Genomic DNA, 22,180 nt, shown 5'->3' with positions numbered 1-22,180 from the left:
TTAGATCTCAGATACTGAAAGGAAAATTTCCAAATAATCTAAATTTTGTCATGAGTAAGAATTCCATTATGTATTTGAGATTCTTGCAGACATTCAGCTCTGGCTAGTACAAAAATAGATTTTTTTAAACAATTATGGAATGTGGATGGTGCTGAGTAAACCAGTACTCATTACTCATCCCCGATTGCTCTAAATGTCATGATGCATCACCTGCTTGATACACACAAGGGATTCTGCAGATGCTGGAAATCCAGAGTAATGCACACAAAATGCAGGAGGAACTCAGTAGGTCAGGGAGCATCTATGCAAATGAATAAAGGGTTGATGTGTCTGTTCAAGACCTTTAATGGGGCTGGAAAGGAAGAAGGAAGGAGCCAGATTAAGAAGGTGGGGGAGGAGAGGAAGTATAAGCTAAAAGGTGATAGATGAAGTCAGTGAGGGGGAAGGTTGTGGGTGGAGATAGAAGTATGAACTGAGAAGCTAGAAGATGGTGGGTGGAAACGGTAAAGAACTGAAGAAGAAGGAACGTGATAGGAAAGGACAGTTCAAATTACAAAGTAAATTTATTACCAAAGTACATGTACGTCACCATATACAACCCTGACATTCAATTTCTCGTGGGCATTTACAGTAAATACAAGAAACAATAGAATCAAAGAATGACCAGTCCCATCCAATGTGTAAAAGACAACAAACTGCAAGTACAAAAAGAAAAAAAAACCTAACAATAAATAAATAAACAATTAATATCGACAACATAAGATGAAGAATCCTTGAAAGCAATTCCATAGGTTGTGGGAACAGTTCAGTGATGGGGTAAGTGAAGGTGAGTGAAGTTATCCCCTCTGGTTCACAGCCTGATGGTCGTGGGGTAATAACTGCTCCAGAACCTGTTGGTGTGGGTCCTGAGGTTCTTGTGCATTCTTCCTGATGGCAGCAGCAAAAAGAGAGCATGGCCTGGATGGTGAGGATCCTTGATGATGGATGCTGCTTTCCTGCGACAGCGCTCTGTGTAGATGTGCTCAATGGTGGACCATGGGAGAAAGCAAAGGAGGATTCTCGATACTGTGGTGAAGCTTCACTTACTGTATGTTGGATGGCTAGAGAATTTCAGTGTTTTGTTATGCCTGTAAGAAAGTGTGGTTATGCGCATTGTTGAAGATAGTAGGTTATTTGGAAGAAACTTAGAGATTCTTACCAAATTGAATGGATTCGTCCTGGAATGAAAGTAGAGGGGTTAGATTAGCTGGATCTCCACCTTCCCCAACTCCACCCTCCAAACCAGAGGACAAAGCCACAAATCCTGCTCGAGTTGGGAGACATTTTTGAAAACCGTTTTAAACACTTCTGATATTCAGAAGTAAGCAAAACATTTAAAATTGCTGGGATTAATTAAAAAATTAAAACGAAAGCAATAAATAACACATTGAACACTATGAATTCATTAAAGAACATCAGTACAAATAACTTTAAAAAACATTAACATCTTCCTCCTCATCTGCAGTTCGGGAAGGTTTAATCATTGGAATGGTTATTCTGATCAGATGCCAGGTCCGGCCAGTGTAGGGTCATTGAGTAGGATTCCCCTGGATGCCAAGACTTTGGCATCGGATCTCACGGGGCACTATCACCATGTAAACCCAGCTTCTTGGATGGATCTGCTGTAATTCCCAGAGTTACTGACCTGGGAGTGGCTGATGTTGGTGATTCCCTGCCAAACCAGCAGTCACTGGCTCATTCATTTCAGTCAATCGCTTATAAATAAATGTAATTCTAGAAAAACAGGTAAACAGATGACCACAATAAAAGCTCATTGGAAGTCAATGAAAAAATAATGATAGCAAAAGGATTTATTTTCTTTTTTATAAATATATTTTGCCGGAGAATTAGTCAGATCCAAAGGAGTTTATCGCACAAACAGATGGATGACAATACAGACCGGCTGCCTTAGGTATTTGACTTGTCCTTCCCATAAAAATGAAAATATTATCACTTGTGAATAGCTGTACCTACCAGTATCCCATGATGCACCCATGTGTTTCTGACTTAGTGTAATTCAAACTTATACTCTGGGTGGCCTGAATGTTATCTGTAGCTCTAAATCGCAACAGGAGTCCTCTGATTACAATGAAGACATCTGAATCTATCACAGATCTTACTGCCTCACAATCTATCATAGTACCAATGTAATCATTCTATCTATTGCATCCTATTACAGTTTGTAACCCATGCCTCACCTCCTTCGCTGCAAAATGGGTTTTAGTTCCCTGTTTTCCGCTCAGGTCTCAGAACCAATGACTGCATCCATCCATATCTAAAATACATGTCAGTCATTATATTTCATGTATCTTTCTCTCCATCAGAATAAAGTTGGGATTTTACAGTTCCTTAGATTTGCCAGACCTGCTCCCTTTCTCTTTTTCTCTCACACATGCTGAAGTGCAAATCTTTATTCTTCGTTACTTTTAATGTCAATGTTGTATTTCACAAGTACTTGCAGTTTTTCCACAGTTTTACTTAAACAGGGTGAGAGAAGCAAATTCAGAATATCTCTTAATTTAGATATTAAGTGCTTGCTCTTATATTTGATTGCTATTACTAACCAGCACAGACACTAAGCTCACATCACTGATAATCTATGCGGCAAGCAGTGGATAACCAATTTCACATCTGGAGTAAATGAGTACATTCTCATTGAATGTCATCCAAACAAGATTAAATGGAAGCAGTCTTGCAAATTTAACATACACACATATTTTAAAAGCAATATTTTAAACCCATAAGTCTGCTCCAGCAAGAAATGGAATTAGTGCTTTTTTTTATATAATTGCTAAAGCTCTCAGACCTCCAAAATCCTCTTAGTAGCAAATAGGAGGGGCAAATCATCCCAGCTACCATACCAGTGAGGGCACTACTGTGCAGCAAATGTCCACTGGAAATAATGCTGAGCAGATAGATCATGATTTTGTTCAGCATGTAATACTGACTTAAAGCCAGTGCTGTCATTCTAGAGTTCACACTCCAGCTAACATCCTCTCTTAAACTTGCAGGGCTCAGCATGCTTAATCGTACAAGATTAATCTTTCGGTAATAACTTTGTTAAAACTAAACTCTGACATACATGGTGTGCCATCTATTAATAAGTTTCAGACTCCAGACGTAGAGGAATGGAGAAGTGTTTTGCGGTGTTAATTAAAAGTCTAACATTGAAATGTTTCTTCTGCTAAATGGTGAAAATGACCATAAGTTATTCCTTTACTAAGTTAATGATGTTATGTCTTTATTACTGCAGACAGATGTACCGTTAGAACGTTAACATAGACATTTTTGGATCATCCTGGTCTCAGTGGGCTATTCCACTGATGAGGTCACAAGCATACCTCAGTCAAGCTGCTCATATTGTCTGTTCAACATATGATATTACCCAGTAGCACAGTTCATTTGGAAATACGCAGGCAATATAATTTTAATAATATGATTAGAAGTGTACGTAGGTTTAGGAGTCTGACATTTTAAATAAGTTTTAATATAGGATTGATTGACTGCCAATGTTTTCAAACATCCTGCTACATTCACTTCCAGTAAATACTGTATGGGATTCTCAACTTGAAATGTGTACGTGTAAGACTTTGGTTTAAAAGAGGAAACTCAATTGAAAATAGGTAAAATACTCCTTTGGTGATGATGAGTTTATTACGAATTTAACTGAGGAACAGCTGCAAAAGGTCACATAGGATCTCTAACCGCAAAAAGCAGAAACAAAACATGCAAATTCACAGATGGATGGATAAGCGTACAATGTTTTTGTATGTTAGCCAATTATATTCCTGCTTTCACCAACTCACCTCAAAGTTCAGCCAAAGATAGTTAATTAATGAATGAAATTTTCTAACATTCTTATGTTGGTTGTTATTCAAATTACAAAATACAAAGACAGATAATGAATGTTGGGTTTTGCCCTATTTTGTTCTACATGAAGCAAAAATCTAGGTATAAATTTATAATCAAAAAGTTTGTAAGGAGGTTGCATATTTTCCCTTGCAGTTATTTTTTCTTATTTGATTTACCTAATTTGGATTATAAACAGTTACCAACTCAAATTGTTGCTTACTCTCTACATGCCTTCCTTTCCAATACAATTCCTTTCCCACTGCTCTCTGTAAGGAGTTTGTATGTTCTCCCCGTGACTGCAGGGGTTTCCTTTCGGTGCTCCTGTTTCCTCCACAGTCCAAAAGATGTACTGGTTGATAGGTTAATTGGTCATTGTAAATTGTCCCATGATTAGGCTAGGATTAAATTAGGGATTGCTGGGCAGCATAGCTCAAAGAGCTGTTCCACGCTGTATCTCAATAAATAAATGAACAATATCAATCCAATAGATTGCTCCAATCATATGACATCAAATTGGTGGATAGCTGATATGCTTATGAGAAAGAACCTCTAAATGGTAAAATATGCAGTGGTTCATTGTGTAACAATTAGAATGGTCCAATGAAAAATATGTTTTTTCTTTTGACTTACTAACCAATATTGTGCAAACTGATATGATGAAAAATTAAAGTATACGCAAATTACTTTCCTCATCAAAGGCATCAATAATGTCACTATAAATCAAAAGCTGCGGATGCTGAGTTTAATCTTGGTTAAATGTTGTCCTCTTTGGCTTCTTCTTAACCACAATCCATCCACAGCCGCAGTCCCTTTCAAGTTCTATCTCGGTGTATGTGCTCAGCAAGTTTAACATTTAATGAAGTCCATTCCCCACGTGTACATATTGATTTACCTTAGAGTTGAGGAAACAGATGTGGTATTTTTGTTAAAGATTCTTCACAGATTGCCCATATGCAAGGTAATACATATGACATATTAGATGTCAAGCAATGTACATAGATATGCTACACATCCATTAAACTGATTGAACGTAATTTTGAAGTTTGCATATTCAAACAGGCAACAGATTTTTGTATTCTGCTATCTTTGTAGTGATGCTAATGATAATTATGTTCGACTTCTAATTTTCTCCAAACTAAGACATAGCATCACTTGAGAGAACCATTGTGACAAAAATGGGAGCTGATGTATCCTTCTACTTCAACAAAATGGCCCTCCTAGCTAACTAGTCGAACTTTTGAACCTATGTTTGATTTTGAGAAAAGATGGGGTTCATTTGCTCGTTACAAACATAATTGATAGATTTCCTCCATGATCTAATTGTAAATTTTTGGTATTTTTTTCTTGCAGGTTGTTTGATGTTTATCTTTAGAAGCTTTTTGTATGACGCATGGCTCCAGGGTTGAACACCTAATGGGTTTTTTTTCCTCACTTTTTCTTGCTTAGTAGGTTTTTTTCTTTTTTTTGTCACCAAACCAAAAATTTTTTCATCTTTAAAACGATGTTTTTTTTCTTGAGACATCGTAAGTGTTGCCTACTTCGATGTGCTCTTGTTAATTTTGGATAATAATAATAAAAAGATTTGAAAAGAAAGATAATTATGTTGAATTTTTGGATTCATCAAATGTTGGTGTACTGTCAATATGAGATGTATCATTTTTCACCTCAACTCACATTAAAATTTTTACTTATTGTTTCTTCTGGAAGAATTATAAGATGCATTCTAGAAACATCTTCAATTGTACGATATTCTTTGTTGTTCTTCTGGGTATTGTACACTAGGATTAAACAGTGAACATTATGGGATTTAATGCCAATCTTTGCGAGATAATTCTTAAGTGCCATATACCTTTAATATTTACCAACACCTAATCTTTTGATCTCTGATCTCCTAATATCCTTAGCACAGGAATTCTGTCACCCTTGTGGCTAATATTATCTTCATCTGCCTTTCCTCCACCTTTCTTTATTACTTGGACTGAATGAGCCTCTATCAGTCCTGAATCTTCTCAGTATTTTTACAGGAGTGTATCCTGCTGAGAAATTTGGCATTATTCCTTTGAAGAAATGGTGCATGTCACTATTTCTTGGCAATGTCCTATTGATCCTCCATGAACTGTTTAATCAGTGCCATTTTTGCTATGAAGAGATAGCTTTTCTCCTTCTCTGTTTGAAGCGAGTCTGTGAGGAGAAGTAAACCTGTACTTTATTCTAACACTTTTTATGAATTGGTCAGACTGAAACAATCTAAACTTTGGGCCTTTATTCAGTATAACTTTTTCTGGATGACCAAAGATTTCCTGTATCGTGTATCCCGTTGGGGATCCATTAATTCCTAATCAATACAGTTTCTGTAATACTCTATGCGGATCCAATGGAATTGTGTCATTTTACATTTAGCCACGTGGAATAATGCTTTAGGAGGTTGTGTTGTGCATTCCTGACATACAAATATGTTTTCAGTACCTCTTTCTTTTGTGAACTTCAGTTCTGAATGCTATTTGCTTACTTTTATTGTTTGCATGGTTTTTGTATTTTTTTCCGCACATTCGGTGTTTGATGGTCTTTTTTAAATGGGTTCTATTGGGTTTCTTTGTTTTGTAGTTGCCTGTAAGAAAACGAATCTCAAGGTTGTATAAAGTATACATGCTTTGTACGTTTGTACTTTGAACTGTCTATGTTTGACAGGTAGACAAACATTAAGCCTGCTCTCCTATTCTACACATTAAACTCATTGTTCTTCATAAAGGTATTGAATAATCTTGCTCTGTGATTACTTCCATATCTATTTTACATAGAATTGTTTGGTAAACAATTCATTGCACTTGCAATGAAATAGTTTCATATCTTCCTTCAGATCTGTCCATCCAATTAAAATGAGTTCAAACATTTGCCTCAGCACTTGTTTCTTTCTTATGTTTTTCTCTCGGTTTTTTTCTTTACATATTCTCCAATCCATGTCACATCAAGACAGGAGAATGGTCCATCTCTTCATTCTCAATGCTCCCATGCAGTCACCCTATGACTGCATGGGCTTCCTCCGGATGTTCTGGTTTCTGCCACAGTCCAAAGACACCAACTGGTCGGTAGGCTAATTGGTCATTGTAAATTGTCCATTGATTAGGCTAGGATTAAATCGGGAATCGCTGGGCAGCACAGCTTGAAGAGCCAGAAGGCCCGTTCTGCGCTGTATCTTAATAAAATAAGAAAATATATAAAAATATTGAGAATAACAGACTTCAGTCCCAAATGGTTTGTGGTTAGTATTCCCCAATCCCCTATCAGTTTTCTTTGTTCTCCCTGAGATTTCAGTGCATTTTTTACTGGTTACTTTAACAGTGGATGTTTGGCATTTCATAGAAAAATGTATGTGAGTTTGATGCTCTTAAATTTCCAAGAACAATCCTTTGAATATATCTTCATAATTTTCCAGAAATTTATTCAACAATATAAAGACAAGATTCTTCAGAAATGTTGAAAATATGTTCGGATGATATGATATCAGATTGGTTAAGATACATTCAAACTTCAGTATTCTACTCAATTGGTCTATGCTAGATTGCAGGAGGAAGTTCTTCCTTCCGACCTGAATTTTATTTCCCTTCAACCTGAAACTCAGTTTTTCCCAATGCGGGAGATAGAAAATGCATGCCATAAGGGCAATGTTACAATAACCATGGGGGATTTCAATATGCAGGTAGATTGGGAAAATCAGGTTGGTGCTGGATTCCAGGAAAGAGAATTTCTAGAACACCTACAAGATGGCTTTTTAGAGAAGCTTGTGGTTGAGCCCACTAGGGGTTCAGCTATTCTCGATTGGTTGTTGCGCAATGAACCAGAATTGATTTGAGACGTTAAGGTAAAAGAACCCTTGGGGTAAGAGATCATAATATGATGAATCCACCCTGAAATTTGAGAAGGAGAATCTAAAGTCAGAGGTATCAGTACTACAGTGGAGTAAGGGAAATTACAGAGGGATGAGAGAAGTGTTGGCCAGAATAGATTGGAAAAGAACACTGGATGGAATTTCTGGAAGCAATTCGGAAGGCACAGGATATATATATCCCAAAGAGGAAGAAGTATTTTAAAGAATAAATGACACAGCTATGGCTAACAAGAGAAGTCAAAGCCATTATAAAAGCCAAAGAGAGGGCATATAATAGAACAATAATTAGTGGGAAGTTAGAGGAAGGGGAAGTTTTTAAAGATCAACAGAAGGGAACTTAAAGAGGCTTTAAGATGGTGAAGATGGAATATGAAAGTAAGCTAGCCAATAATGTTAAAGTGGATACCAAAACTTTCTTCAGATACATAAAGTATAAAAGAATGGCAAGAATGGATGTCAGGAAGTTGGAAAACGATGCAGGGGAGGTAGTAATGGGGGACAACAAAATGCTGGATGAACTGAATAAGTATTTTGCATCAGTCCTCCCTATGGAAGACACTAGTATTATGGTAGAAGTTCCAGCTGTCAGGGGACATGAAGTGTGTGAAGTTACTAGAGAGAAGTTCTTGGAAAACTGAAATATCTGAAGGTAGATAAGTCAGCTGGACCAGATGGTGTAGATCCCAGGTTTTGAAAGAGGTGGCAGAAGAGATTGTGGAGGCATTAGTAATGATCGTTAAGAAATCACTAGATTCTGGAATGGTTCCAGAACACTGGAAAATTGGAAATATCACTCCACTTTAAGAAGAGAGAGAGGCAGAAGAAAGGAAATTATAGACCAGTTAGTCTTGCCTCTGTGGTTGGGAAGATGTTGGAGTCGATTATTAAAGATGAAGTCTCAGGATACTTGGAGGACAAGGATAAAATAGGCTGCAGTCAATATGGTTTCCCCTAGGGAAAATTTTGCCTGACAAATCTGTTGGAATTCTCTGAAGAAATACCAAGCAGCACCGACAAAGGAGAATCACTTGATGTTGTATATTTGGATTTTCAGAAGGTGTTTGACAGGGTGCCACACATAAGGCTGTTTAACAAGCTAGAGCCCATGGTGTTACAGGAAAGATTCTATCATGGATAAAGTAGTTGCTGATTGGCAGGAAGCAAAGAGTGGGAATAAAGGGAGCCTTTTCTGGTTGGCTGCCAGGGACTAGTGGTGGTCTATGTTGGGACCGATTCTTTTTACATTATATGTGAATAATACGGATAATGGAATTGACGGCTTTGTTGCAAAATTTGCAGATGATATGATAGGTGGAGGGGCAGGTAGTTTTGAGGAAGTAGAGAGGCTACAGAAGGATTTAGACAGAGTAGGAGATTAGGCAGAGAAATGGCAAATAGCGTTGGGATGTGTATGGTCATGCACTTTGGTAGAAGAAATGAAAAGGGTTGACTATTTTCTAAATGGAGAGAAAATACAATAAACTGAGGTGCAAAGGGACTTCGGAGTCCTTGTGCAGGATACCCTAATGATTAATTTGCAAGTTGAGTCTGTGGTGAGGAAGGCAAATGTGACGTTAGCATTCGTTTCAAGAGGACTTGGATATAAAAACAAGAATGTACTGTTGAGACTTTATCAGGCACTGGTGAGGCCTCACTTGGAGAAATGTGAGCAGTTTTGGGCCACTAATCTTAGAAAGGATTTGCTGAAACTGGAGAGGGTTCAAAGGAGGTTCAGGAAAATGATTCCAGGATTGAATGACTTGTCTTATGAAGAGCATTTGATGGCTCTGGGATATTCACTAGAATTCAGAAGAATGAGGGGTGACCTCATTGAAACCTCTCGAATGGTTAAAGGCTTTGATAGAGTGAATGTGGAGAGGATATTTTCTCTGGTGGGAGAATCTAAGATCAGAGGAGACAGCCTCAGAATAGAGGGGCATCCTTTTAGAATGGAGATGAGGAGGAATTTATTTGTGGAATTCTTTGCCCCAGTCAGTTTTGGAGGCCAAGTCTATATGTATATTTAAGACAGAGGTTGATAGAGTCTTGATTGGTCAGGGCATGACGGGTAAGGGGGAAAAGGCAGGAGATTGGGTCAGAGAGAAAACTGGATCATCCATGGTGAAATGGGGGAGCAGGCTTGATAGACCAAATGGCCTAATTCTGTTCCTATGTCTTATGGTTCCGCGAGAAGGATTTTTGGGTTTCTGGATGGTGGGAAAGGAAGTGGTAAGAAGACAAGCTATTGCAATCACCAAGGAGAGTGTTAATGAAGGCAGAGGAGTGTTCCAGAGAGCTGAGGAAGGAAGAGACCCTTCAGGATATTTAAAAAAATGGGAATGTGATAGAAATTACACGGGATGATTCATTGAAAGTGGAGGCTTGTTGGTGTTGGTGAGTATACAATCGGTGATACCGAAAATGCAACAGAAACAAAAGGGTCTCTGTTTGTGTGTAGTTTTTCATTGATTCCATTATATTTCTTTGTTCTACTGTGAATGCCTGCAACAAAATGAATCTCAGGGTAGTATATAGTGACATATACTTTGATGTACTTTGATAATAAATTTACTTTGATGTTTGAGACAATCTTGTCGACTTTGGGGGAGGGTAAACCACATTTAAGGAAAACTGAATATCCTCCCTGAAGCTCTGGTATAAAAAGTATCTCAATAGAATGGATAAACTGGAAGAATGGATTGCAGTACTTAGCAAAGGTTGGAGGAAGTGTGGTCGAGGTAGCTGTGAGAGTCTGTGAGCTTGCAGGCAATAGGTTATTGCTTGCTAAACTATTCCCTGAAGTGTAGAAGAGAAGTCAAGAAAGAAAAGTGAAGAGTTGGATTTGGACCATCTGAAAGTGAGAGCAGGTGACAAATTGCCAGCAAAATGGTAAATGGTTTTGAGTTTCCCTGCAAGAATTAATATCAATCGAATCATCCAAGTACTGGGGGGAGGAAAGGTGAGATAAGGTGTCTGAATAGAACTGAAACAAGGAATGTTCTATGAAAAACAGAGTTAGGTATAACTTGGACCTCTTTGGATTTCCATGGCTATACCTTGATCTCTAGGAATTGAGCAGAATTAAAGAAGTCATGTTTAGCATAAGAAAGTGGCCAGACAGGTGAAGAAGCACTATATATCCTTCATGACTCAACAATGAATTTAACAACTTCGGATAACAAGCCTTTCCCATGTGTATCTTAACGTGTCATTTCTGATGAATGATCACCAACCTGTAATGGTATCTCTGCTTTTCTATGTCAACAGATGCCAGTTGAATATCCACAGCATTCTCTTTGATTTCAGATATCCAGAAATCATAGTATCTTTCAGCACTATTTTCTTTCTCCCTCCTCTACTTTCATTCATTTCCTTCTATTCACACATCCTCCAGACAGGTTATTTGTGATTAACAAATTTTCAGCATCCTGTCTCAGCCACCACTACCACTATTTTCTTTAAATTGCATATCTAACTGAGTTCTGAGGAAAAGTTGTCAGCTTGAAAATTTTGTCTCTTCACAAATATTGCTTGATCTGAATACTTCCAGCATGTTTTTTCCTTACATTTTTTGTAAACATGGGTTCTGCTTTACTTCTCTGTCACTGTCCTCAAATGCACATATTTACATATTATTTATCAATCTGCTCAAACATCAATTCAACAAAGAGCTGGATTTGCAACAGTTAAAATGGGAAAATAGAGGGCCATGGGTAACCCTAGGTAATTTCTAAGGTAAGGACATGTTCGGCACAGCTTTGTGGGCTGAAGGGCCTGTATTATGCTTTAAGTTTTCTATGTTCTATGTTTAAATGCTAGTAAGATAAAAATCAACTTTTACTGCAACCGGCAAAATATCCAAACCCAAGATTCAATCCATGCTTTCTGGCGTTTGCGCCAAATAAACTAGCAACACATAACCCCACTCTCCTGTTCAATGAGCTGAGTGTTAAATCTGAAGTTTAGTCCACTAAATTTGGCTGTTTCACCTCAAAGTATCATAACAGTCCATCTCATCTCATTCTTCTCACTTAGAAAGTTTGACCTGCATATTTTTTAATGGTAAATTTGATTATCTTCACTGATTCTCTCACCTGTCCTACTTATCTTCTAACTTATTCAGACTTTTAAATATTTAAATTCTTTCCGACAATAAATGCTGTATTACTGTCACCATTGACCGTTCCCTGCATGACCAACATTTGGAATGGGAATTGCCCTGTAATACTTTGCCTTGTTAATTGTGCCATATAAATTCATAAACATGTTGTTGAAAGTTTATCTAAGGGCTGAATGATGTCTTGCTTTTAAAATTCTTCGTTTTTATATATCGTTGGTTGTGATCTGATTGTTCCTTCAGTGGGCTATCTTGAAATTTCTATGAAGAAAACTACACAACAAAAGGGCCCTGTTTTGAAATAGAAAAAAAATGATTACCCCATTTACCATAGCATCTTATGACGTAAAATCTTTATTTACGTGGTGTTTGAATTAATTTGCAATGTCATCAAAATATATTTCAAATATGATCCATTTCCTTTCTTTTCATAATCCTATTCCACGTGTAGTTTGAAGCCTGTTTTATGACGTGAATGCAATGGTATGCAATAAACTGGTTTTTACAGCAGTCAGATGCCAATTATGTATATTTTGCTGTTGTTTTTTTTTACCCCTGTACAGTACCTCTCCTCCCCTAAGGGAGAAAAAAAGAATAAACTATCCTTAATGCATTTGTTCAATACCTCAGGCAAACAGATTAAACCTAACCTTATCAGATAGAACACGTTAATGGGCTTCTCCAAATCCTCCTGCTGTCACAGATTAAACTGCTGCTGTAAAAGTATTAGCCCTACCAACATCCCCTTTCCGTTGGATTTCTTGGCTGATCTATTATGGCAAGTGCTGTTAGATTTGAGGAGGGGAAAAATGAGGAACAGTCAGTTGCAATCTGATAGGCGATTGGTTTCTGGAGGTGATCTCTGTTCCTGTATTGATCCATGGCCTCAGTGTTTGTCACCTTGTTGTGTTCAGCCTTGGAGTTACTTTAAACTTGATACATAGCATTGATCTTCTGGTGTAAACAGAAAGAGATAGACATATTACAGACAAGGCATTGAGGGGTGGGGGATGGTGTACAGGAAATCAAATTTTGATCCATTCTCCACTGTTAAAAAATCTTGATTTTATTTACTTTTTATGTTTCTTTGCATGAGGTAGATTTACATTAAAGTGTTTTTTTGTAATTTATTTTTTATTGAATTTCATCCCATTAAAGTGTTTTGTGATTTTTGAAATACATTTAGTATAGGTTCCTAATTTATTATTTTATATAGTACCTGTTAAAATGCATTTGTTTCACAATGGAGGGAGTTGAGAACGAAAATTTAAGTGATCTGAGCTTTTGCATTAGAGTTGTTATGTATTGCTTTTTAAAATTTCTAACGCATCATAAAGACTTCTCTAAAGATTCTAATCTGTATCTTTTTCTAACATCCCTGTACAAACTACAGTATTAAGTAATACCACACAATGTAGCTATGCATTATAAAATATTTGATCTGACTGAAGACAGGAGATATCAGTAATAAGAGTAATTTTTGTAGCTTTCTAATGAATACAGCTTTTAGATAGAATTGCATGTAACAAAGAACCACAAGATAGCCAGAAAATATATGATTTATAATGACAGAAGCAAGGTTTGCATACATAAAGAATTTAATTGAAGAAACTGTCCAATATATGTTAATTTATTATTGAAATATTTTCAGCAACATCAGCAGTAATCTGTGAAAATTAATTTTCCACAGATTTTTTTTTCTTTGAGAAGTAATGAGTATGGAATACTCTATATGTAAATTTCAGGGATTTTTTTCTTCAATAAAATAAGCTACATATCACTTCTTTCCTCCCAGTATTAATGGTGCTCATGTACTAATGTGCCTTTTTGTTATTTGATATTGCACCATAATAAGCTCAGAAATTTTTTTTTAGTAGAGATGTCATCATGTAGATTTTTTGATGACACAAAAAAATTGTTTAACCCATTGTGTACTACTTCATATCCTTTTCAGATTTAATAAATTGTGTTTTATTACTTTTGAAGAACTAGATTTTCTAGAGAAATTTCAATATTCATGATTAGAGTAAAAGAAGATATACCCTAAAATATTTCTTCAACCACATCATTTTAAAGCTGCATGATATATATCTGGAATCTTGTAAAAATACTAGTTATTCTCAAAAGAGTTTCCATTGTTTTTAGTAATCATAATATAAAGCTCAGTTGTATTTTACACTTAATTTTTAGAGAACAGAAACTACTTTTCTTCAACAAAAAAATTATTTGTGCCTAAGTGGCATCCTTAATCTTTGCTCTTAGAGTGTATAATTCATGAAAAACCTTTTGCATTTCTTCTTTTCAAACATGCAGAGTATTATTAATTGCAGAAAATCTGTCATTTATTTATTTATCTGTTGTATCTTTACACTGGAAACAGCTTCCACTGCTTAAGCCTTTTTTCCTCATTTCCGAACAAATAGTGTCTTGTCAAGACACTTTTCACAAAGTAATCCTTTAAAATAATGTGAGGGTATATATTTTGCTAGGAAATACTGATGCGCAAATACTTAATGTACTCATGTCAGATTCCTCTCCTCTAGTTTAATGGAGACATTAGCCTGTTTATTTTAAATGGGTTAATGCCTCCAATAAAATAATAAATCGGAATTTGATGCAAACACATTTCATTATCTTTTGACACTCATACTTGCAATAATTTCCACCTTCTTGATGTTTGTTTTTGATGCTGTGTGCCCTTTTATCATTGGCAATCGATGCCTTTATCAGCTTTGTTAATGAGAAAAATCCTTTGCTGTTTTTGCTGGTTAGAGAGCAGGGGCCATGTGGTTCTCCACAAGGGCAAATGGAAAACTAAAAGGCATATTTTCTCAAGCTGTTCCTGTTCTTGTGAATTTTCAGATCAGCTTGTAACTTACATTGTTAAAGGTGTGAAAGAAAAGTTATCTGTCTCTTTTCTCATCCAAAGAATAGCCTATTTTTGCAAACATATAAAGATCATGAAATTTCAATGAAAATTTAATATGACCAAGACAAGAGCTGAATTTTTTTGAGATACTTTAAATGAACCCTAGAGGAAATAGGATTTAGAGCAGGGGTCCCCAACCTTTTTTGCACCGCGGACCGGTTTAATATTGACAATATTCTTGCTGACCGGCCGACCGGCGGGGGGGGGGGGGGGTTCAAGTAGGGTTAAACTCACCTCAACAAGTCTTTTACAGTTAGGGTTGCCAACTTTCTCACTCCTAAATAAGGGACAAAAGTAGCAGTCAAATCCTGACGAAGGGTCCCGGCCCAGAACATTGACTGTACTTCTTCCTATAGATGCTGCCTGGCGTCACCAACATTTTTTGTGTGTGTTGACGGGACACTTGTGTTTACCCCGAGAAAGACTACCATGACCATGAAGCCTTGCGCGGGCACCTGTGTGCGCATGTGCGTACGTGCAGATTTTTTTCCTTCACAAATCAGTTTCGGCTTAATCTTCCCGACTACACTGTACATACATTATTTCTACTTTATATAGGCTATGTATTTATCATATCATTCCTGCTTTTACTATATGTTAGTGTTATTTTAGGTGTTATGTGTTATTTGGTATGATTTGGTAGGTTATTTTTTGGGTCTGGGACCGCTCAAAAATTTTTCCCATATAAATTAATGGTAATTGCTTCTTCGCATTATGCCATTTCGGCCCAAAAGGTTTCAAAGGAACGCTCTACCTAAGTGGGGGAAATACAGGACAAGGGCGGTCCCGTATAGGAGAAACTAATTTAGCCCAATATACAGGATGTCCCAGCAAATACGGGAAAGTTGGCAACCCTATGTTCAAGTTCAACAGTGTGTGACAGGGAATGAGGAAAAGTGCAGCTGACTCATATCGTTTCCTCATGGCCCAGTAGCACATGCTTTGCGGCCCGGTACTGCTCCGCGGCCCGGTGGTTGGGGACTGCTGATTTAGAGGATAGAAAGCCAGCTGGAAGACTTTTCCAGTTTTTGAGATAAGACAGTTCTGGAGGATAGAGTAAGTGCAAGAGGGAAATTTTAACTTCCTTCATTTAAACGAGTTGTAATGGAATTAAAAAAACTGTTAGCATGCTGTTATTTTTTTGCCCAGAGGATGATGGAACGAGCTGCCAAAAGAAGTGTTGGGGGGAGGTACAATAGTATCATTTAAGAAGCATTTGGACGGGTGTGTGGAGTGATGGGGCTTTGTGGAATATGGGCCAAATTTGTTCTAACTGGGCGGGCACTTTGGTCAGAATGAACTGGATGGGTTAAAAGTCCTGTATCCATGCTGTATTGCTCAATAGCTCTATGACCACTACCATTGTCTTTCTTCCTCGTGCAAGTTGAAGTTTTTGCCTTTTAATGAAGAGGAAATTTTCAGAATTACTGCCATCTAGATATTACAATAGGCATTGCATTAATGTTCAGGCTGGTTACTGTGGTGATAATTTCACAGGCTGCTAATATTCCTAATACATGTAAATGTACGTATATGGTAAATAAAGTTGATCCTTGAATGAACTAAAGATTGTTCATTCTTTAGTACAGTATGGGTTCCTAATTTATTCCGCAGAGAATGGGCCACAGGCTTCAGATGAAGCGGATTAAGACCAGGGATTTTGCGATCCACGAATTTGAAGCAAGGCCCCATTTAATGTCATGCCACAAGTGCTGTTAACTTACACCAAGTTCCATGATGACTTCCAGGTTGGATTCTGTTATCAACTACAGGTGCAAACAGTGTATGAGTTAGCTTGAGATCTTAGTTTCAGATGGTGCATAGGACTGGAATTACTCATATATGCATTCATTGTAATAAAACGTAATTATTACAATTTTAAGCATTGAAGTACTTGCATGAACTGTGGTTTTTGAAACCACTCTCTAAAAGCACTCTGTCAAACTACACCTGTCCCTCAGGTAACTATTTTAGCCCAAGATTCAACGATGAATTTTTCATCATTGTCTTTGTTTTATACCCATTAACTGTATTTTATTGGAATAGTTTTCCTTTTCCTTAATTGACTTTACTGTTTTGGTTAATGAGGAGGAATAATATTACTTTAATTTTTCATTGTGGATTTAAGTCAAGGACCATATTATCATGAGTGGATTTATAATCAGGATCTTGTGTCTGCTCAAAACCAAAGTATTTGTTCTATTTTGAAGTGAAGAAACTATCCTGTAGAAGGAATTAGATATTCAAGAAACTGTCTAGAATCTAGGGAAATGGATTGAAATTTGTTTTTTATATGTTGGTGAACCATAACCATAAAGCAAGTTGCCAATGCTGGGAACCACAAGGCGGTAGCATCATTTTACTTATAAAGGTGAGAGATAAAAGTTGTGCTACAGTGATTCAGTAAGTTTCTTAATGAAAACCTGGTTTCATATGCAAAATGGGCCAACTATGTTCATCTGTACACAGGTCAATGGCACCCTAAAATAAGAATTAGTACTTCACAGCCAGACCTACCCCTAAAACTGTCCGGCTGCACAGGAGAATCGGTGAACAGACAAGACACCTTGCCACAGGCTGGAGAGATTTGAAATGTAAATCTTTAGCGGCTTTCACTTATCTCCTGGTATCTTATTGTGAACCAACATCAGGGCCCGGAAGCAAGTCACATGTTCAGTTCACAGATGGCATTTGATGTGATGAAATCTACACAAGGTGAAGTGTTACAAATTAAAATGTTTTCAGTATTGAGATAATAAACTTTTCTCAGCCTGGTACAGTATTGAAAACATTATCCTCTTAAATTAGAGACCAGGGTTCAAAACATAATCTCCCTCCACTATCCTAAGGGGAAATTTTCCAGTCTTAACTTGCCTTTCTTTGGGATGTTACTTTCCAGTTTCTTCAGCATGTTTCTTAGCTAGTTCTGTCAATGAGTTACCATGAAATGTCTGGATGCTAGATCTTCCTACCCTACTGAACTACATGGATTAAGCATCTAATTTATGAAGAAGTGAAGAGAAACCACTTCTTGCACAACCTTTAAAAAATATCCCCTGTATAAGACTCCATAATGCAGGAAAAATATCTTTAGATGCCAATAATAGCTAAAATGTAATTAGGGAACGGTAAAATATTATGGTGCTTGAAAGTGTATTGAAATCATGTTGTATTGCTTTTCTGAGGGGAAAAAAACTACTCTATCTGATGCTTATTACAGGATTAATGTTGGATGAAATGCTAATTCGCCCTAATTCATCCAATAGTTAATGTCTAGAATAATTCTGTCTGTGCAATGTTATTTATATCATAAATGTGAATATCAGCAATGTTATAGCCTCATCTTTGGATGCTTTCCAGTGATAGTGCATGTCTGAGGAAGCCAGAGGCAAGTTAAAGTATACTTATAAATATCAGTATTTAACAATGCAAGCTAGAATAGGTAGCTCATCTATTTTTAGTATTTTAATTTGTGTAGTGAATCATTTCCTCGGTCACTGTTTTTAAAGCTGGGTTGCTGAGTGATAATCCACACATAGATTGCTGCCTGTATGTTGAGCAACAACTATCGGATATTATATTGATTTTGTGGTACAATGAAAGAATATTGTACAGTGAATTCCAGTTAATTGTGACGCATCGGGACCAGTACATTTTGGCCCAATTAAGCAGCTGCCCCAATTAGCTGAAGTTTCATGGAAATGGTTAAAAGGTATAAAAAGGACAAATTAAATAGAAATTATATATTTAAATGAAATACAGAACAAGTTTCAACACTACCAATACTACTGCAGTACTATAAAACTGTGCATTGGGTCCTAATAGTTCTCAATGAAGGAATTCATTCAGTGTACTCTGACATATTCTTTTGATTGACTATAATTGAACAAAATCAGCACAGCCAATTAGTGGACTACCTTTGTACAATGCTTTCGATGATTACATCTTCCAAATCTTAATTTTCGTTATAATATTCAAGATAATTGTCGGTACCTTTGAATTCTTTGTAGTTCCTAACTTGTTGAAGTCGTGAAATTGTTTCCTGTTCACGCCCAGCTGTTTCTGGCATCACCAAGTCTGAATGCTTGAAACCACAGTGAGCAAAACAGCTCTGAATTGTCTTACTGCTTATTTCTCACCAACTATCAGTGACAAAATTCACTGCTGTTTGAACACAAACACACACAACTGACTCTATTTAAAAACCGTTCACCCTAAGCATGGTGTAGTGTCTAATAGCCATGCAAGTGCATGTGACTGATGCTAGCTAGAAACTGTTCAGCAAGTCTCCTGTTCCAATTAAATGGCGTATTGTCCCAAATGAACAAAGGGAATCCTGGCTATTTTCTCAATTAGTTTTTGTTCTTTAAATGTTATCACAAATAAGCAGCTGCTCCTATTAACTGATGGCCCAACTAACTGGAATCCTCTGTATTTCTGTGAAAAGCTCTATTGACATGGCAGAGCCAACCATTTCTCCTCCTTGGTATGTAGCTTGTATGATATTGTATCATGAAGAATCAAGAACAAGGAAACAAAGAAACAAGATTAAGTGTAAAATATTTTGAACAAAGCCCCATTAAATCTTACTTATATGTAGTTACAAGAATGGAGAATTTTCTGCTAGTGCCCCAGTGTTAGGGACTGATCTAATTTCAACATTAAATCGGTGAAAACTTTTCATTCTCTGCTTCCTGTCATGATATGACCTAAAAATATACTTTAATTGAACCATCATGCAAAACCTGTCAAGCCTACTAATTTAATGGTTCAGTACCTTATGGCTGGACAACATAGTGACTATTACTCCAAGTTATACTAATCCCATCTGCTTGTCCTTTTATCCCCCGCCTGTACACATCACAGACTAAATGCCTCTTAAACATTTCTATTTTTTCTGCTTCTACCACCTTCCCTGTAGTGCATTCCAGGAACTCTGTGTGTAATAAATTTTCCACACAAATCTCCCTTAAAATTCCACCCCATCCAGTTTAAACTGATGCCACAGAGTATTTCCAGTATGGAAACAAGATTCTGGTTATCTTCTATCTTACCTCTGAAGATTTTGTATACTTCCGTCAGGCCACCTCTCACCCTCCAGTGCTCTACGGAAAACAATCCAACCTTGTCAAACCTCTCTTAATAGCTAATACACTCCAGTTCAGGCAACATCATGAGGAACCTCTTCTGTACCCTCTTCAAAGCCTCCACATCCTATAGTACAGTGATCAGAACTACACACAATACTCCAAATATGGCCTAACTAAAGTGTTATACAACTGTAATATAACTTCCAAATGTTTCTACTCAATGGTTCTTTCAATGAAAGCAAGCATGCTCTATGCCTTCTTTACCATTATATCAATTTGTGTTGCCCCTGTCAGAGAGCTATGGACTTGCACCCCAAAATCTTTCTGTACATCAGTACTCTAAATGCTCCTGTCATTTACTGTATACTTTCCTCTGTTGAGTTTGAAATTTTCTCAGCCCAATACCTGTAGTTTTTAGAGCAAAGCTATCTAAATATCAAATAATCCTTGCATGAAATCTTTATGATCTTGCACTTAAATTGTTTATTCAAATTTTAGGATTGTTTTCTTTTGGCCTAGAATTCCCCACTTCAAGTGAATTTTCATTGTCACCCTTTGACCTTCTGAATTCATTGGAAACTATACCAGTCCTCTGCAATGTATCCTTATAAATAATCCATAAACATTTTTATATAATTCTGATCAAAGCAGTAATATGAAATTGTTAAGGATACCCACCTCAGCTGCTCTTGAGATCCTGACCACCACACAAGGCAGTCTTCAGCCAATTTAGCGCACTCCATATAATATCAAGAAATGACTGAGAATACTGGATACAAAAAAAAAAGCTGTGGGATTGTACACCTAAAGGAAATGCTGCAATGCTTGCATAATCATCTTAGGACATTTTCTAGACCAAACCCTCTTCAGTAGGTTAATCATGATGTTTCTTTCATCATAAAGTCAGAAGTGGTGATGTTCAGTTTAATTCAGGGTTCATCAGCAAGTGAAGTATGCCAGCATGCAACAGATCTTGACATTGTTCATGGTCTGATAAATGGCAGGAAACGTTTGTAATACACATGTTCCAAGCAATGGCCAACCCCAACATGCTTCCATGGCAAATCATTGACTATATTATGATTACCAATCACAAAATGATTGGAATCTAAACATGCAGTGCAATTCTTGGGTCATATAAGACCATGGAGTCTGTTCCGCCATTTGTTCATGGCTGATCCTTTTCCCTCTCAATCCCATTCTCCTGCCTCTCCCCATAACCTTAACCTTTCATGCCCTGACTTACCAAAAATCTATCAACCTCCACCTTAAATACACCCAATGACCTGGTCTCCACTGCTGCCTGTGGCAACGAATTCCAAGATTCACCAGCCTCTGGTGAAAGAAATTCCTCCTCATCTCTGTTCTAAATGGATATCTCTCTACTCTGAGGTTGTGCCCTCTGATCCTACTTTCCCCATTATTGGAAACATCCTCTCCACATCCACTCTATCTAGGCCTTCCAACATTCAAAAGGATTCAATGAGTTTCTCCCTCATTCTAATAAATTCCAGAAAGTCCAGGCCCAGACCTATCACTCCTCATAGGATAAGCCAGGGATCACATTTGTAATCAGCCTTTGAACCATCTCCAATGTCAGCCCATCCTTTCTTAGATAAGGGGCCCAAATATGCTCGCAATATTCCAAATGAGGCCTCACTAGTGGCTTAAAAATCCTCAGCATTACATCCTTGCTTTTATATTTTAGTCCTCTTGAAAGGTGTCTTCCTCACCACTGACTCAATCTGCAAGTTAACCTTTAGGGAATCTTGCGCAAGGACTCCTAAGTCCCTTTGCACCAAGCATTTTTCAATGTTCTGCTCATTTAGAAAATAGTCTACACTGTTATTCTTTCTACCAAAGTACACAACCATACACTGTATTCCATCTGCCACTTCTTTCCTATTTTCCTAATCTGTCTAAGTCCTTTTGCAGCTTCCCTGCTTCCTCAACACTATCTGCCCTTTCACCTATCTTTGTATCATCTTCAAACTTGGCCACAAAGCCATCAATTCTGTCATCCACATTATTGATATACAGCATAAAAAGAAGCAGTCCCAAAACCGTCCCCTGCAGAACGCCACTAGTCACCGGCAGCTTATCAGAAAAGGCTTCCTTTATACCCACTCATTGCCTCCTGCCAATCAGCCAATGCTTTATTCATGCTAGTGTCTTCTCCTGTAATGCCATGGGCTCTTAACTTGCTAAGCAACCTTCTGAAAATCCAATTATACAGCATCCACTGATTCTCCTTTGTTTATCCTGTT

General features: G+C 37.2%; 1 protein-coding gene across 3 annotated transcripts in view; it reads left to right on the top strand.

Annotated features, from left to right (window-relative positions):
- Positions 1 to 22,180, top strand: part of LOC134355213 (ERI1 exoribonuclease 3-like) — a 364,063-nt gene that overhangs the window by 260,173 nt on the left and 81,710 nt on the right. Inside the window, exon 8 of one of the 3 annotated variants that reach the window (XM_063064994.1) lies at positions 5,242 to 5,353. The exons of the other annotated variants lie outside the window; for them this stretch is intronic. Coding sequence (XP_062921064.1) covers positions 5,242 to 5,297 — 56 coding nt within the window. The 3' untranslated portion in view covers positions 5,298 to 5,353. Of the gene's footprint in view, positions 1 to 5,241; positions 5,354 to 22,180 lie in introns of those variants that run through there. 3 annotated transcript variants of the gene reach the window in all.

Source organism: Mobula hypostoma, chromosome 12 (assembly GCF_963921235.1).
Source record: "Mobula hypostoma chromosome 12, sMobHyp1.1, whole genome shotgun sequence".
In the NCBI taxonomy this organism is placed as follows: Eukaryota; Metazoa; Chordata; class Chondrichthyes; order Myliobatiformes; family Myliobatidae; genus Mobula; species Mobula hypostoma.
Note: the sequence above shows the minus strand (reverse complement) of the source record. Positions and strands in the feature narration are given on the sequence as shown.